At 41.8% G+C, this 19,074-nt stretch overlaps 1 protein-coding gene across 1 annotated transcript in view; it reads left to right on the top strand.

Moving 5' to 3' along the window:
• Positions 1-19,074, top strand: part of FER1L6 (fer-1 like family member 6) — a 124,496-nt gene that overhangs the window by 11,270 nt on the left and 94,152 nt on the right. Inside the window, exons 4-10 of the mRNA XM_036829851.1 lie at positions 2,248-2,302; positions 2,398-2,529; positions 7,685-7,747; positions 11,639-11,717; positions 13,030-13,186; positions 13,810-13,996; positions 15,016-15,208. Coding sequence (XP_036685746.1) covers positions 2,248-2,302; positions 2,398-2,529; positions 7,685-7,747; positions 11,639-11,717; positions 13,030-13,186; positions 13,810-13,996; positions 15,016-15,208 — 866 coding nt within the window. The remainder of the gene's footprint in view (positions 1-2,247; positions 2,303-2,397; positions 2,530-7,684; positions 7,748-11,638; positions 11,718-13,029; positions 13,187-13,809; positions 13,997-15,015; positions 15,209-19,074) is intronic.

Genomic DNA, 19,074 nt, shown 5'->3' with positions numbered 1-19,074 from the left:
CAGTGGCTTAATATGAGCACTTATCATTGTTCATGAGTCTGTGGGTTAGTTTGGATAGTATTACTTGTTCCAGATAGTCACAGGTATCTGACTGACGTGTCTGTTGTCATTTGGCAGTTCTGCTAATTTTAGTTTGAGTGTTGGTTGATGGTGGTCCAGTATTGCTTTACCTGGGACCACTGGCCTCTCCTCCATATGGTATTAGATCCTTCAGCAGCCTATTCCAAGCTTATTCCAATGGTGGTGATGGCAGGGTTCCAAGAGAGAAAGTGGAAGTACACAAGGTCTCTTGAGCCCAGGCTTGGAATTGGCAAAATTCATTCTGCTGCATTCTGTTGACCAATGCACATCACAAGTCTAGCCCATGTCACAGCAAGAGGAGACTACAAGTTACAGGGTAAAAATCCTGGATACAAGGAAGCCAATAATTGGAGCTATCAATGCTTTCAGTCTACCATATTTGTTTATGTCAATTTCTTACTAATGATAATTCCTCATGCCATCCCTCCCTTTTCCATTCAGAGTTGTTATTATCAGTAGAGCAAATTAGTGCTTCCTTGTGTGGCAGATCCTGAGTTGGTATTACTGGGCTGTGACAGGATGGTACACAGTGTATGTGTGTAAGGGGAGGGGGGCAGGGGGCGGGAGACAGATGGAAATCAGAAAAGGTGATAGCTCAGAGGTTGACCCTTAAAAGAAGATGTGAAGTTTGTACGCTTATACTCACTGCAATGTCTCCTTCCCCCTACACGGCACCATGACAACTACCACCCCCCAAACCCCAGAATCAGGACTTCAGTTATTTTTTAATATCCTTTAACGGATCCTTTGCCATTTATTTCACTAAGATAATAGCATAGAATTAGTGGAGGAAGGCAGGAGAAAGAGAAGGAAGAAGTACTAGCCTTTTTCTTTCTCCTGGCCAGTGCATACTCCATCAATTAAAATTCTACCCACCTACCAATGTTCAATTCAAATCTGACCTCTGTAGTGATGTCTTTCATGCTTACTTTGGCTCTCACAAATTTCTCTCTTCTCTGAAGTTCTATCACATTTTTTTCTATGACATGTTTTACACTTAATAGTTCTCCCTTTATCTGCTTTGGTCCTCTCTCCCTTGTATAGCTTGCTAGCTCTGCAAGGACCAAGATGATGGCTTGTTCATATTTGTTTTTCCTCTGAGACTAGCACAGAGCTTTCACATGGTAAATGATCAATATCGATTTGCCATTTTATTAATGAACAGATACCCTTTGATATCTACCCTTTCCTACATGCAATATTTCTTTTAATCCTCAGAGCAACCCTATGTGGTAGAAATTATTATTTCTATTTTTAGATGAAGAAATTAAGGCTAATATCACAAAATTGGGGAAAACAAATATTCTAATTCAGATCGGCCTGACTCCAAAGCCTTGAGACTTTTACTAGTTTACTCTGTTCTCTACTGGACTCAATTATAATCAGCAGAAATGGAATGAAGTCAAATGCAGCAGTGTTGCTAGAAGGCAAGAGAATAAAATTCAATAGGAACTCAAGCTCAGTTTATATCCCACCCATTGCTGCTTCTGTGGCAACAGGGATTCTTCACCTCTTTGTTATTATCCAATCTCTAGATGCCCAGGTGTTGCACATCTGTTTTCAATTACTCATGACAGTCCAGATAAGTGAAATCCCCTGGAATGTGAAAAATTGCTGAGATGACATCTTGGTCATTCTTTGCAATTTTCTTTTTTACCAATTTTTTTTTTTTTCAAAAGCAATCACAAAATTCAGAATTGCTATATTTACCAGAAATGGCAAATTGGTCCTCTGGATAGGATCGGACAGCAGATTAGGGAGATCCTTATTTAGATCCAGCTCTGCCACTGATTTGCTGAGGCATCTCAGTTTCTCATTCTGTAAAATAAAAAATAAATGATACTGATAATCATACTCACAATAAGAATTGACATTTAGTCTTGCCAGGAACTGGGTTAAACCTTTATATGCCTTACATCTTTTAACTGTAGCAATCACTCCTTGTGGTAAGGGCTATTATTAGTGCCATTTTTTAGGATGGGAAAACTGAGTCATAGAGAGGTTAAGTCATGTGTCCATCTATACTTATCTCCTCCAGAGATGGAGAGAGAATATGTGATATAAATAAAAGCATGTGGAAATACCTGGGAAAATATTATCATGGCTTATGGATCTAAGGTAGGTTCTTACTTAATGAAACAAATATGTTAAACTTTCTTTCAATAGATCAAAACTGTTGACTAAGATCCACGATGGGGAGGTCAGATCCCAAAATTACCAAGTAAGTAGTGAGCTCTTCCTTCCAAGCCTCCCCAGCTCTTCTTGTGTGAATGAACAGCCAGACCCAGAGTGTGTACGCGCTGCTTTGTGTTGTAGATTGCCATAAACATCACTGAGGCCCGCCAGCTGGTGGGTGAGAACATCGACCCAGTTGTGATCATTGAAATCGGGGATGAGAAGAAGCAAAGCACAGTGAAGGAAGGAACCAACAGCCCATTTTACAATGAAGTAAGTCACGGAGGTCACCAACTTCCTCTCCACCAGCACACTCCTCACCACCACTCTTCTGCATTCTTCAGTCAAATAGAAAAGCCGTGCTCCTTGTGACTGCTACTCACTGAGCCTCCTTACAAAATTTAACAGACAAAGGAAAGGAGAGGCAAGGAATTCCTCCTGATTTTAAATTCATTGCTGTGTTTTCAATAGACCCATTTTCTTATTTCTTTTTTAAAAAATATTTACTGGAGTATAACTGACTTACAATATCATATTAGTTTTAGGTGTACAACATAGTAATGCAATTTTTTAATACATTATGAAATGATCAGCACAGTAAATCTGATTACCATCTGTCACCATACAAAGTTATTACAATATTATTGACTATATCTTCTGTGCTGTACTTTGCATCCCTGTGACTTATTTACTTTATAACTGGTAGTTTATACCTCTTAGTCCCCTTCACCTATTTCATACATCCCCCCAACACCCCTCCCCTCTGGCAAACACCAATTTGTTCTTTGTATCTGTGAGTCTGTTTCTGTTTTGTAAGTTGTTCCTTTGTTTTGTTTTTTAGATTCCACATATAAGTGAAATCATATGGTATTTCTCTTTCTCTGTCTGACTTATTTCACTTAGCATACTACCCTCCAGGTCCACCCATGCTGTCGCAAATGGCAAGATTTCATTATTTTCTATGATTGAGAAATATTCTATTGTGTATATATACCCCATCTTCTTTATCCATTCATCTGCTGATGGACACTTAGGTTGCTTCCATATCTTGGCTATTGTAAATAATGCTGCAATGAATATAGGGATGCATGTACCTTTTCAAATTAGTGTATTTGTTTTATTCAGATAAATACTCAGAAGTAGAATTGCTGGATCCTATGGTAGTTCTGTTTTTAATTTTTGTTTTTTGTTCTTTGTTTTTAATTTTTTAAGGAATCTCCATGCTGTTTTCCATAGTGCTTGTACCAATATCTTTCTTTTTTTTTTCCTACTTGCTAATGTCATTTTATTTATTTATTTATTTATTTTTTCACACACACACACACACACACACACTGTATTTTATTTTTACAGGAGATAAATAGACTGACAACAAGCATTGTACATGGATGACCACAACAAAAGCAACAATGATTGCAATTACCAAACACGAAACACAGTCATACTATGTCATAGTATTGACATTCAGCCCAGTAATCCTCCACTGTAACAGCTCCTTTACTTTGCAGTGAAAATTGATTTGTATATTCTTTGCCTCTGAGTCCTTGTGAGATTTTTTTTTTTAATTCAAACAGAAAGTCACAAAAATTATAATCATCCTCATCAGTTCACTCAGTCCCATGTAATTAATTTTTTTTTCATCTTGATCTTTTGTTAGCCATTTTATGAGTTCATCAGTTTTTCATTAGAGTTCTGAAAATGCTTATTCATTCAGTTCAGCAGTATAGTCAGTTACCAGAAACCTGTACTTGTCAGAGTCTTTTCCATGAATTCCTTGAAGATGAAGCCCTTTTATAGGAACATATTTGCAAAAGCATCAGAGTACACCCAGAACTGTCTGTAAATGACAAAAGACTTAAAAATGACCACGGTTAAAGATTTGATGAAAGTTCATAATAATGCAATTGACAAGGACATTTAGTTATTTCTGAGATATACATTTTAAAGTAATAACTAGAATTATGACTTATAACATTATACCAGAACATATAAGATTTTTAGAAATTTCATGTAATGTCTGAAACATTTATATTAACATATTTCCATACAAATAACCCAATGAAAGTTTAGTTTTAGTTGTTTTGTTTGTTTGTTTTTTTATACTGCAGGTTCATATTAGTCATCAATTTTATACACATCAGTGTATACATGTCAATCCCAATCGCCCAATTCAGCACACCACCATCCCCACCCCACTGCAGTTTTCCCCCCTTGGTGTCCATATGTCCGTTCTCTACATCTGTGTCTCAACTTCTGCCCTGCAAACCGGCTCATCTGATTGTACCAATTTCTTATAAACTCATCTTCATCTGTCATAAGCTCTGAGTTTATATTCAATAAATGTGCTGGTTAGTGAGAAGATATACATTCTTTTGCATAGCAGAAACATTGAAAATTTAATTATTAATTTTGAAATAGGCATGCTGTGTTGGAAAGTACAACAGTGGTATTTTTCTAAGCAGTGCAAAAATTGTAAAGGAAAGCATCAAAGAGAGACACAAAGCTTCTAAATTTATACACACTAAATTCTTGTTTTTAAATAAAAAGATTAAACAGTTTTTAAAAATGATCAGAGATAGAGTTTAAAATGATATATGTGAAAATATATACGATATATGTGTTTCCGCCTGATCTTTGATCTCTATCTAATCCCTTAGTGCCCCTCCCTGGAGACAGCCATTCTCCCCAGGCATTTGTGTATCCTTTGCAGAGATATTCCAGGCCTGCATAAGAATACAAACAGATACTGTAGCCAAATAGTAGCATTCTATACACACTGTCCTGGACCTCGGTCTTTTCACAAAACAATGTATCTTGGAGATTAGTCTGTATCGAGACATATAGTTCAGGGCTTCCCTGGTGGCGCAGTGGTTGAGACTCCTGCCAATGCAGGGGACACGGGTTCGAGCCCTGGTCCGCAAAGATCCCACATGCCACGGAGCAACTAAGCCCATGCGCCACAACTACTGAGCCTGAGCTCTAGAGCCCGCGAGCCACAACTACTGAAGCCCGCGTGCCTAGAGCCTGTGCTCCACAACTAGAGAAGCCCATGCACTGCAATGAAGAGTAGACCCCACTCACCGCAACTAAAGAAAGCCCACGCGCAGCAATAAAGACCCAACACGGCCAAAAAAAAAAAAAGTAAATAAATAAATTTATATATATATAAAAAAAAAGACATATAGTTCAATCTCATTTTCTCTTCTTTGCTGTAGAGTTTTCCATTGCATTGATATATTATAATTTACTAAACCAATCTCTCATTGATGGATATTAAAATTTTTTTCAGCCTTTGGATACTACTTATAATGATATTTAAATAGCATAACTAGGGTGAAGAGTATATGCATTTAAAATTTGATATGACCACATTGCCCTCCAAAAAGGTAACAATTTGTACTCCAACTAACAGTGTGCAAGAGTACTTGTTCCCCCCTAGGCACTTCAACACCATGAATTGTCAAAAAATGCAGTAAACTCTTAATTAATTTTTTAATGAGAGTAGTAATTGAAAAGGCAGGCAGAGAGAGTATGCATAATAAAATATATAGAAAATTCCCAAATCACATTTGAGCTGTTAACTCCTTTCCTCTTTATCATTCTTGCCTCTGAGACTTTTACGATGTGTTTAAGTGACAGTTTTCTCCTTTCTGTTCTACGCCTCACCTCCATCACATCTTTCGGCCTGAATGTGATATGAAATAACGTGCATGAAAATGCTTTAAAACTGCAAAGCTCTACAGATTTGTTGACGATTATATTAATGTTTGCTTTGTGCATACAAGTCCTGGATCTAAATGACATTCAACTAGGCTAAGTGTAATCATTGGGAAATCAAGTTAAAAACAAAGAAGTGGAATTAAAAATCTTTGTTACAGAATTGGACTCTAATTTTTCAAGCCCAAATGTCATCAGATGTTGAAGGAACCAGTTAGTAGAGGCCGGGGAATATTTCCTAGCTAGAAAAATGTGTGTGGGTTCAGAGGTCCAGGGAACATATGTGAGGCAGCTAAATCTGAAATACTGTATGTGAAACTCAATGGAAGGCAATAAACATTAGAACTAATTTATTGGTCCAAAGGAACCCCCAGCATCTCATACACCAGAGAATGAAGAACTTCATGCAAGTGTTTTGGACATAAAAGAAATTCTGCACACTGAAGTGCTTAAAAAGTTTGAACATATATATGAAAAACTTCCTGAAATGTTATACATAGTTTCCTATTCTCTTAAACAGGAGACACTGAACATAACGTAACTTTTCATTGGTATTGAAGGACGGCCATTTTGAAGGTCTCTTATTATGGTATATGATGACATCTTTCAGCTTTCACGTTTTGGTTTTTCTGTGTTGCCTTTAACAGCAGGCTGTTAGTGGTCACTTCTCCCTTTCCTACTGCTGTCATTTTCGTCTCTAATGTCCTTGTGTCATTCCTCCATCTTGCAGCTCAAACACAAAACAATCCATGAAACAACTTCCTACTGGCCTCCTCCAACCCCATCAGTCCTCAAAACACACAACCCACAGCAAAGCACTACACCAGTTTTCTACATGAGGAGCCTCCCACCTGACATTTGGGAGGCACTCAATAAAGTTCCAGTGGTGAAACATCTAGCACTTGAATTCCTTTTATGAAAACTTCAGGAGAACTCAGCTTTGGTCCCCAGCCCAGCGATAACTAGCTATATGACTCCAGGCATGTCTTTTACATTCTTTTATCTTCAGTCTTTTTAACTGTAGAATATGGAGACCAGTCTATATATTTTCTTCAACTCTAGAATTCAATTGCTTTCCTCAAATTAGAAATCTCCCTTACCCATAATTTCTTTTCATTCCTTCCCTGGTCAATCTTGGGAATTTCGCAGGGATGTTTGAAGCTGAAAAATCCTGAGAAAATCAAATTTTAATCAAGTTCACTCCAAATTAAAACCACAATGTGATATACTTTCACTCATCATTATATATAGGCAACAAATAAATAGATAGGTAGATAGATAGATAGATAAATGTAAAAGAATTGAAAATTCAATGGTTGGCAAGGGAATGGCTATTTTCATATGCTGCCAGTGGGAATGTAAAATGGCTTAGCTCCTTTGGAAAAAAAATTTATGCTAGCTACTAAAAATTTACAGGCACACAAGCCATGACCCAACAATTCTAATTCTCATGTCCATTTTAGAGGAAAACTTACAAATATGTTGTGTAAAGATGTAATTGGTGATAGTCTTTCTTTTTCTATTTGAAAAAAATTGAAAACAAATTAAATGACTTTCAGTAGGGGAGGGCCAATCAACTGATGATACAGTTATGTCATGGACAACCTTGCAGCAATTTGTTAGAAAAATGCAGATCTAAATCTATTCCAAGAACAGAGTTCCTACATGCAAGCCGGGAATTTATGGTCAGAATGAACTTTATGTTTTCCAGTACTTTGTCTTCGACTTCATTGGGCCCCAATTGCATCTTTTTGACAAGATCATCAAAATCTCAGTAAGTATATCATTGCTGGTGGGGGTGAGGGGAGGTGGAAGAGATTCTAGGCTTTGGGAACTCTCTAGGGCAGCTCAGTCTGTTTAGGGATGAATAGATTCAGGAGTGTGAGTGTGGGTTGTTGAGTTTGAAACCAACAGGATAGAGCTTGAAATAATCAGTGCAGAGGCATCTGGGAAGGAAAACAGTCTCAAGAAAGATTCTATACTTGCTGGAAGCAAGTTGTAAGCTACCATCAAGCCATTGTGTAGCTTACTAATGTGGGAGTGTGAAATATATATGTGAAGTATAAATGACATCTTAATAGATTGCCATTTTGAGTTGATTTCTTTCTTTTTATCAAGCAAATGTTAGTATTTCTCTCTTGGGGTGATAGCCACACTAACAATAATTAGTCACACCCTCCCATTCCCCTCCTATTTGGTAATAAATAGAGAAATAGGAACAAGAAGCAGGAAGCAACCCAATATATCAATAATGCTGGTCAGAAAATGTGATTTGGAGCAAGTGGTTGCCATTTGGAGTCTTAATAGTTGCCTCTGAGTGTAAACATCAGGACCTGCCCACGGGGAGTTGGGTCTGCTACGAAGAGCCTTCCTCAGCCCGGCCGGGTGATTTCCTGTCTCCACAGATCAAGTCTGAGGAGTAGAGATGGAGAGAGCTTCCTGGTCCACACAGGTGCCTTACTAGGTTGGCCCACCATGTAGAGGGCAGGAATGAGAAGGAAAGTGCCCGTGTTGAAGCCGTATCAGTCCAAATGAGGGTAGGGCAGGCCAACCGGGATCACTGCCAACTTCTCACCACTCAGTAAAGGAACAGAGAGCGGCGGATGGCTCACTGCATCCGTCTCACCAGTCTGAGAAATCTCTGCTTCTCCCATGAAGAGGACAGTGGGAGTGTGTATGCCTTAAAGTGGTGGGGATGGGCAGGGGGGTTGAAGGGTAGGTGCTCTCTTCCCAATAAATTCTGAAAGAACAGAATTCCTACTTTATGTGACAACATAAGACGTGTGGAGAATGAGGAAATGTTTTGAACAGTGACACCAACCCTGATCAGAGTTATGAAGATGGCAAAACTTGTCTTGACGACTTCCTTGCCTGTCATTATCACCCACTCAATCTCTATTATATAAATTATATTATATTATATTACATTACATTATATGTATGCATATTATATATAAGTCGTACATTAAGGCTTAGGTAATAGTGGAATCATGATATTGTCTTTCCCGGGGATAATTGAAGAATGTGACTCTTGAGGAATGAAAAGTCACTAGGAGCCAAACATTCTTCACACGTGAATTTCAGGCGTGATGACAGGTGGTGAGAAGATATTTCAGGACCTGGGACATTGCCCAGGGTGTCTTATTACATCACTCAGGCAACCACCTGTTTGTGGGATCGGCTTTATAACAGGCTCCTAGCGGACTGTCTAGAGTGCAGATGAATAGTTAATAGCTAGGGTTTTTTAAAAATTAATTAATTTATTTATTTTTGGCTGTGTTGGGTCTTTGTTACTGCGTGTGGGTTTTCTCTAGTTGCAGCGAGCGGGGGCTACTCTTCGTTGAGGTGCACGGGCTTCTCATCGCGGTGGGTTCTCTTGCTGCAGAGCACAGGCTCTAGGTGCGTGTGCTTCAATAGTTGTGGCACGTGGGCTCAGTAGTTGTGGCTCGCAGGCTCTGGAGCACAGGCTCAGTAGCTGTGGAGTATGGGATTAGTTGCTCCATGGCATGTGGGATCTTCCTGGACCAGGGATGGAACCCACGTCCCCTGCAGTGGCAGGAGGATTCTTAACCACTGTGCCACCAGGGAAGTCCAATAGCTAGGTTTTATATGGCATCATAGACAAGGGTCATGACTCTCTGCGGGGCAAGTGGATTTTTAGCAGAGGATCAAATCTGGTATTGCCTATCTCTGTTCTTCTCACTTGGAAGAAAAGAATACTTTGGTCTCCCTAAAAGACACCTGGGGATAGAGACTGAAGATTTTAAAGGGAAAACTACCCTTGAAAAGGGAGTGTTTAATATAAGTTTTCTGTTAGTCCATGAACCAAAAGTTAGCATGTCCAGAAAAAATTCCATGTGGGAGAAGGGGGCCAGTGCTGTAAGCAAAGGCTGCTGGGACAGCCAGGCTGTAGCAGACCCTGGTGGTGCCAGAGACCATCTTCCCTTGACAGCGGCCCCAGGCATGCAGGGCCCCCTTCTGTCTGTGTGTGAGAGGCCCTTGTTCTTGTAACCTGATGCCTGACCACACCAGCGCTGCCTGGTGTTCACACTGGGTGGGTGATTTGAGGAGGCCTCCTGTTATTTCAAGATCCGTCTGGGGCTCTGGCTCATTATGCCCATAGGGACCGAGATGCCTTTGATCTGAGAAGAGAGCTTGAGTTCGGCTCGTGTTCTTGCTCAGGGCTTTGGGAAGCTGCAGTAGCAACTCTAAGAGTGAGGGGTTTGAGGTGAGTTTTGTGCCTGTGGACTTAAATAGCTCCTCAACTGAAGCCAAACTGTCCTTACTTCCCCTTTGTTCTCTAACACCCTTGCAGACTTTGGACAAGGGAGGAAGAGTGGGAAGGGAGCTGGGAAGGGCTCTCATTTTCTTCATTTTTTGAAATCAATTGAATTTATTGTTTCTTACTGCCTCTTTCAAAAGGATCTGTTCAGAAGCTACAAAAGTCTCTCACTCATCCATCATTCAATTAGTCAATCACCCATTAACTCACTGAATGTTTACTGAGTGTTTATTATGAACAAGGCCATGTGGTGGGTAGAAGAAGGCAGGAAACTGTACTTGAATCAAGGAACTCATAGAATTTTACAGTTAGAAGGAAGCCTCAGAGACCATCTAGTCCAACTTCCAGCTGGCGTAGGAATCCCTCTCCACCACCTCCAGGACACATGACATGGGGTTCTTGGGCACTACTTGATTATATACAGAGATGGGGAGGTCACTACTTCTAGAGTAGCCCATTCCATTGCTGGGAAGTTCTGTTATAAAAATTGCCCTTATAGTGAGCTGAAATCTCTCTTCCTGTAGCTTGGGAACCACACAGAGATCCTACTCCGTCTTCTAGATGGCAGTATTTTCAAGTTGAAGACCCTTGAGTTACCATTGCTCTTCTTCCACACTCTCAGTTTTCTCTTTTCTGAGTTAAAAGTTAAATTACTCCTGATTCTTCAGCAATTTTTCATGCAATGTGACTTCTGGACCCAGGCCCAGCTCTCCCAGCTTCCTTTAGAACTTCCTAATCTTAATAGCATTAACGTAAAAATGTGCTGCTGTAACCAGCCAGGCACTCTACTGACTTCTAATCAGACAAAATATTGAGGATGACAGCCTCCTTTGTTCTGACTGTTGTACACGTCCAAAACTTCTCAAGGCAATAAGGATGAGTTCTCTGAGAAAGTTGTGAGCAAAGGGTTGTGGGATTTTAGGAGAGAAAGGGAATACTTTCATTTGTGGAGGATCAGGGAGGGCTGCTTGGAGGAGGCAGCATTTGCTCTAGGCATTTAAAGATGGATACCATTTCAAAAGGCAGAGATGGGTTTGAAGAGTGGGCTGCCCTAGAGTTCATTTTGGCTACAAACAAACAAACAAACAGACAAACAAGCAAAAAACACGTTTTAGGCAGTGAGATTCGATAGGCATCCTTCAATAGAAAATTAGCTGAAATCCTGCTAGGAGATGAGGTACAGCTGCAATACTTTGGACGCCCTGTACAGCCAGCGCTGAGGTTTGATAACCAAATGTCACTGTGTTCCAGATAAGTGTGAAGGCCAGACAAGGTTCAAGGCCTAGAATCCTCTTTGAATGGGTTTGTCATGAACCCATTTCACAGATTTATCCTCAGAGAGAAATCTAGTGTTGCCGGACTCACTGCTCCATCTCTCCCCAGGTCTTTCACCACAAGCTGATAGGAGGTGTACTGATCGGCTCCTTCAAAGTGGACCTGGGGACTGTGTACAACCAACCTGGTGAGAAAGCATTGCCTCCCAATCTCTCTCTGTTACTCTTCTCTTACTGTGACACCTGACGGTCAGTTAGTTTATGCGTTCTTCCATGTATCCATTTATTCAATAACACTGAGAACCAGTTTTAAAAAGTGGAGCAAGACATGGCTCTTTTACTCAAAGTTCACAATCTAATGATAAAAATATCTTATATGTTCATACGTCTGAGCAGTTTAAAAATTTTTTTTCACAAATTCCGTCCAATTTACTGCTGCGAGACACAAGAAGGAAAGTTGGAAGGGTGTAGAAGTTAAGAATATGGACTCTGGGGCCAGATTGTCTGGCTTCAAATTCCACTCTGCTCTTTCCTAGCTGTGCAACCTTGGGTTAATAACTTGACTTCTCTGTGCTGCAGTTTCCTCTTCTGTAAAAATGGGGATAAAATAGCACCTCCTTATAGGGTTGCTGGAGGATTAAGTGAATATATATGTAAGTGAATATATGCATAAGAATATATACATAAGCACTTTATAGGATCTAGCACAGAATAATGACTGTGACATGCCATACATGGGTTTGCTGTAATTATTATTATTATCCCTGATTTGTCAGAGGAGCTAGGTAGTTTGTCCAAGGTCAAGAGCTAATGAGTAACAGAACCAACAACACACATAGATCTTCTCATGAAAGGCCCCTTCTCTTCAACAGTGATTCCAACTCACATGACCCCAAGGGGGCCAGGCAGTGAGCATTGCTGAGTGCAGTGGGCTGGGTTTAATGCAGTCAGGGGTGACGGAGGCTATGGGAAATGGGGGGCGGGGCTCACAACCCCTGTGGAAGGAGTAGCATCTACTCAGCTCCTTACCACCTACAGTCGTGTGGAAATGTGGGCTCCGTGTGGCCAGATCTAACAGTTTTTAAAAAGATAAGCCTGAAGTCTAGATTTTGTAAGAGTTTTGAAGTTTGGGCTCACCGTGTAGGTCAAACAAAAAGATCCATGAGCAGCGTTTGTGGCCTGTGAAATCATGTGTGGCTTCTATACTGCATCAATGTCCTCCTCTCCGGTCAAAGCTAGACTCCCGTCCAGGCAATTTCCACTACGTTGAAGGCTTCCCAAATCCCTGTGGCAGTTTGGAGAAAAAGATGGAGAAGTGGGTAGGAAGAGAGGAGAGGAAGGAAAGGAGAAGAGAGAGGCAGCACGAGACTTGGAAAGAACTGTGATGAGCTGGCCCCTCCTGGGGAGTAGAGGGTGGGGAGGCTTTGGGTTGGAAGAGAAACGGGTGGAGCGTCGGGGTGCATCAGTGCCGGATATCTGAGCTGTCAGGACGTTTTGCAGGTCATCAGTTCTCTGACAAGTGGGCCCTGCTCATGGACCCTGGCAACATCAGGACTGGCACGAAGGGGTACCTGAAGTGTGACATCAGCGTGACTGGGAAAGGAGATGTCTTAAAGCGCAATCCCAAAACCTCTGATGCCAAGGAGCAAATAGAAAAGTGAGACAGGTCCATCGAGGACCATGCAAGAGAAATGACATGTCCCGATTTCCGTGTCTCTTTCTTCTCCCTTTCCTTACGGGTTCACCAGAACTTCCAAGTTCAAGGCCTGTCCACTGGGGATTCTGCTCTATCAGAGGCACCACGATGTGTCTTATCAAAGGCGTCACTATCCTTTGGGAGGTCAGCTTCTAGGACAAGAACAGCCTGTCTTCCTATAAAAACCCATAATAGATAAGCTATTCCTGAGCCTATCCTATTAATCTGAATTTAGTTGATTTTTCTTTGAAGGAAGAATAATTTCAGCCACTAGCTTGTAAAATGGGAAGACTTTATGCGCCTCTTTTAAGTGTTTATTCTTTAATTCCAGGACCTGAACGAGTTTGCATTCACTCTATTTTTTTAAAATTAATTTTTATTGGAGTACTGCATTCACTCTGTTCATACCCTGTGCTGTCATTTACACTAGAAAGGAAACTCATTTTAGCGATGAATCCTATCTTTTCAGATTTTTCTCCTGTATCAGAATTCTTCTTTCTGCCTCCAAATTGCCTCTACCTTTTCTCTCTACTCTTTCAAGTGAGAAAGCATTTTTATGTCTTATTTTTGCCCCCCCCCCCAAGGAACCTTTTGATCCCACAAGGGTTTCCATCAGAGAGACCCTGGGCCAGATTCTACGTGAGACTCTACAAAGCCGAAGGGCTGCCCAAAATGAACTCCAGCATCATGGCGAACATCACCAAAGCATTTGTGGGTGACAGTAAGGACCTCGTGGATCCCTTTGTGGAGGTCTCCTTTGCTGGGCAGACGGTGAGGAAGGGTCATCACCAATCCTGGCAGACCTGGATTGGAATCCTGTTCTTTACCCAGGACACTGCTGGTCAAATGACATTAAGTTAAAATCAAAATGAGGGAGTGCCCAGAGAGAGGAAGGTTGTCACAAAAAGGCTTTACATCACATGGCAGGAAAGTAGTGGAGGGTCACCCACTCCCTCAGCGTTGGAGCTCGTGGAGAGAAGTGAGGGGGGGATCACGGTTCAGCACCCAGGCAGGCAGGCCTCCTTCCTCACCTCTGGCTGCTTCTCTGAGCTGTTGCCCAGTCCCCAGTCCCCAGAGGATTCCCACCGCCCTTTCAATCTGCTCTACAATCTACCCAGCTAGTCCTTGTCCTGTGTAAGCCTGGACATCCCTGTTCCCAGCTGTTCCCTGCTCAAGAGCCATTGGAAGTGCTAGGGCCTGGGCACATGGTCAGAGCTTAATCCTGGTTGGCTGGACTTGGAAGCTTCAGCTGACACACATGTTGTCTCCACCTGGCCCCTCCCCTTGGCAGGGTGAACCTTGGACTATTTCTAGCTTGGACCCCATTGGCATATATAGGACGTATATAACCCCCGTGTAGGACACCACCTCCATTGTATGACGAGGAAACTGAGGTCCAGACTAGGGAAGGGGTTTGCACCAGGTCCAACTTTTATAAAACGTGAAGTCAGGCTCTAACTATATCTGCTGCATTCCTGGAGATGCATGGAACTCCTTCATAACACAGGTGTCAATTTCACCCCAACCCAGTGGATGATGAGAACTTCCTGAGGGCAGGACCTGCGACAACTCACCTTTGTCCCAGATGCCCAGCACAGTGTCTGGCACAGAATAGGACATCAATAATGTTCATGGGGTGTAACTGATTTTCATGGGTGTCGGTGGAAGCAGGTTCATTATTTTTGGCAACTCACTTTATATTTCCAGCTGGTGTGAAGAGTTTTCTTTAGTCGGTCAAGGGCCTCTTCCATTTCCTTCCATGGCTCACATTTTCCTGGCTTTGTTTTTAGGGGCGAACCACGGTGCAGAAGAACTGTGCCGATCCTGTGTGGCACGAACAGGTGGTCTTCAAGGAAATGTTCCCTCCCCTGTGTCGGAGGGTGAAAATCCAGGTATGGGATGAAGGCAGCATGAATGATATAGTGCTGGCAACCCATTTCATCGACTTGAAGCAAATCTCCAATGAACAGGATGGAGATAAAGGTAAGGCCTCACATGTCTGACTTGGAGATAGGGTCTCCAAATGATTGATTTAGAGCCTTCATCTTCAAAAAGAGAGGGTTGGAGCAGACAATGTCTTAGGCACCTTCCATCCTCTGTGTGGTCTGTGGCTTGGGTTGGTTCAGGGTGGTGAACAGAGCCAGACTCTGGGAACCACGAGGCTTGTTCCCTGTCCCATGTCTTCCAGGAACATTGCTGTGTGTCCTTGAGGAAGTCACTCCCTCTCTCTGGGCCTTAGGTTTCTTAATTGAAAAATGAAGAGTTTAGATTAGATAAGAGGTTGGCAAACTGGGATCCATGGACCACATCTGGACGACCACGTATTTTTGTATGGCTCACAAGCTAAGAAAGGTTTTTACGTGCTTATTTATTTTTTAAAAATATTTATTTATTTATTTATTTATTTTTACTTTTGGCTGCGTTGGGTCTTCGTTGCTGCGCACAGTCTTTCTCTAGTTGCGGCGAGCAGGGGCTACTCTGTTGCGGTGCACGGGCTTCTCATTGAGGTAGCTTCTCTTGTTACGGAGCACGGGCTCTAGGCGTGCGGGCTTCAGTAGTTGTGACACGTGGGCTAAGTAGTTGTGGCTTGCGGGCTCTAGAGCGCAAGCTCTGTAGTTGTGGGTGCACAGGTTTACTTGCTCCATGGCGTGTGGGACGTTCCCAGACCAGGGCTCGAACCCGTGTCTCCTGCATTGGCAGGCAGATTCTTAACCCTGCGCCACCATGGAAGTCCTGGTTTTTACTTGTTTAAATGGTCCAAAAAATATGGTGCCCTCAACTCACAATGGGAACTCAAGAGCATGAATATTTCAGGGAGGTCCTGCTGACTGCGCTCAGAGAACCAGGGCCAGAATGGAGAGTCTGAGCTAATCCACTGAGTCAGGCAAAGGAGTTTTCACCCAAGATAAAGCTCTTTATTTATAAAACCTAAATTCATATCTGATAATTCTCTAAATACCTCAATCTACCTTCCCTTTTTTAAATCCCAATGCAGTCTTCCTCTGCACTACAAATTTGCATTGATCAATGTATATATTTGTGTATATGTGTGTATGTTTGTGTGTATGTATATATATGTATATATATATACACACATACACATTATACTGAAGGCTTGGCTTAAGCAGAGAACGAGATTTACACATTTTTGTGCCCTGCACAGAGTGACACCATAGAAAGGCCTTAATAAATATCTACTGTTTAAATATTCATGATGTGGGAGGATTTGCCACAGGATTTCTTTATGCAGAAAGCACACTCTGTCCACCTACAGGATTTCTCAACCAGACATAAACATGTTACCCACAGACTTCCCTGGTGGCACAGTGGTTAAGTATCCACCTGCCAATGCAGGGGACACGGGTTCGAGCCCTGTTCCGGGTAGATTCACATGTTGTGGAGCAACTAAGCCTGAGAGCCACAACTACTGAGCCTGCGTGCTGCAACTACTGAAGCCCATGCACCTAGAGCCCGTGCTCCGCAACAAGAGAAGCCACCGCAATGAGAAGCCCGCGCACTGCAACTAGAGAAAGCCCACACACAGCAACGAAGACCCAACGCAGCCAAAAATAAATAAATTTAAAAAAAACCAAAACACATTACCCACAACTTTTCAGAAACATCTTGATGGGCTCAGGGAGATGTATAACAATGGTTTAAAAAGTAGACATCGGGGGCCATGGGAGGGGGACGGGGGGGGAATGGAAGTTTTCAGGCATAAAACTATTGATAACAATAATGCATATGGAAACTTTTCCTCATCAAAAAGCGGGGGGATTGTTAAGCAAATTATGATATATATACTTATTAAGAGTAATGGCTAATATTCTAGACATCTCTTAAAGACTTGTGTGAAGCACTTAATATTATCTCTTTTAATCCTGATGGGTGAGATAGGTACTATTATCACCCCCATTTTACAGTTGAGGAAACCGTGGCATTGGGAAGTTAAAAAACTTCCACAGCTTGAAAATAGCAGACCTGAGAGTTGAGATTTGAACCCAGGCAGTCAAGCTCAGGACCACCATGCTATATACTGCCTGTCAAAATGGAATATTCTGTTGTCAAAGAGATGTTTGCATAGACACTGTATATTTTCCCAGATGCTCTGTATTAAGAAGGGAAACTACTTATGCTAAGAGTAGGTTAAGATCACCAGGTCTTTTCAGTTCTACATTTAGAACATATCTCAGAATATTTACTTCTCTCAATCTCCACTATCATCACCCTGGTCCAAGCCACCCTGTCTTCATTTTTTTTTAATATAAATTTTTAAAAATTTATTTATTTTATTTATTTATGACTGTGTTGGGTCTTTGTTGCTGTGCGTGAGGTTTGTTTAGTTGCGGCGAGCAGGGGCTACTCTTCATTGCGGTGCGTGGGCTTCTCATTGCGGTGGCTTCTCTTGTTGCCGAGCACGGGCTCTAGGCGCAGGGGCTTCAGTAGTTGTGGCTTGCGGGCTCTAGAGCGCAGGCTCAGTAGTTGTGGTGCACGGGCTTAGTTGCTCCACAGCATGTGGGATCTTCCCGAACCAGGGCTCGAACCCGTGTCCCCTGCATTGGCAGGCAGATTCTTTACCACTGCGCCACCAGGGAAGCCCATGTCTTGAGTTTTGATGAAGAACTGGTGCCTGAACCAGTGTGCCCACATCCATTCTTTTTTTTTTTTAATTTTTGTTTATTTATTCATTTATTTATTTACTTATTTATTTCTATTTTAGGGGAAAAGCTAAAGTCTTGACAGAAACGTGCTACTAAAACAGGAAACTAAACAAATGCAAAACAAAACACAAAGCAAAACGAAATCAAACCAGCATGGACTTCTGTTTCCACCTATGAAGATAACTGATTCGGGACTTGCCCTAGCACTTTATTTAGCTGTTTTTTAACTTTTTATTTTATATCGGAGTGTAGTTAATTAACAATGTTGGGTTAGTTTCAGGTGTACTACAAAGTGATTCAGTTATGCATATACATGTACCTATTCTTTTTCAAATTCTTTTCCCATTCAGGTTGTTACATAATATTGAGCAGCGTTCCCTGTGCGACACAGTAGGTCCTTGTTGGTTACCCATTTTATATACAGCAGCCCACATCCATTCTTAGAACCCGTCACATAGCAAACAGGGTGATCTTAAAAACACACAACCGGTTAGGTCTCATCTTTGCTTAAACCCCTCTAAAATATTCCCGTAATTTCTAGGATAAAGTCCAAAATCCTTATCAAGCCTCCTGAGACCTGCTCACCTCTCCAAACTCTTCTCACCCGCTCACTCTCTGGACTCCAGCCACATTGGCTTTCTCTTCCAGTTCCTTCTATCTCCAAGCCCCTTTCCAACTGCCATGTGCTCTTCCCTCTGCCCAGAATTCTCTCTCCTCTCTCTCTGCCTAACTCCTCTCTCCACGTCACGCCAGCCTGTTTTTTGTCCTTGCTGCCCAAGGTATATCTCCTTCATAGCATTTGTAATGTGATGTGAATATTTATTTGTTTTATGTTTGTATCTGCTTTATTCTCTACTGGGCTCTGTGTTTTGTATCTAGCATGATGCTTGGCACATGTTAGGAGTCAATAAACATTTGATCAATGAGTGAACAGATGAGGATGCAAGTTGGCATTCATAGTCTTACTGTGATTGTAGACAAGTGTAGACATGCATGGAAGAAAGACTAGAAAGGATTATAGCAAAATGGTGGTTGTGGCTTTTGGTGATGGGATATTCTTTTTTTTAATTAATTAATTAATTAATTTTTGGGGGGCCGCATTGGGTCTGTTGCTGTGCACGGGCTTTCTCTAGTTGCGGCGAGCGAGGGCTACTCTTTGTTGTGGTGCACAGGCTTCTCATTGCGGTG

The sequence above is a fragment of the Balaenoptera musculus genome, chromosome 17 (assembly GCF_009873245.2).
Source record: "Balaenoptera musculus isolate JJ_BM4_2016_0621 chromosome 17, mBalMus1.pri.v3, whole genome shotgun sequence".
In the NCBI taxonomy this organism is placed as follows: Eukaryota; Metazoa; Chordata; class Mammalia; order Artiodactyla; family Balaenopteridae; genus Balaenoptera; species Balaenoptera musculus.
Note: the sequence above shows the minus strand (reverse complement) of the source record. Positions and strands in the feature narration are given on the sequence as shown.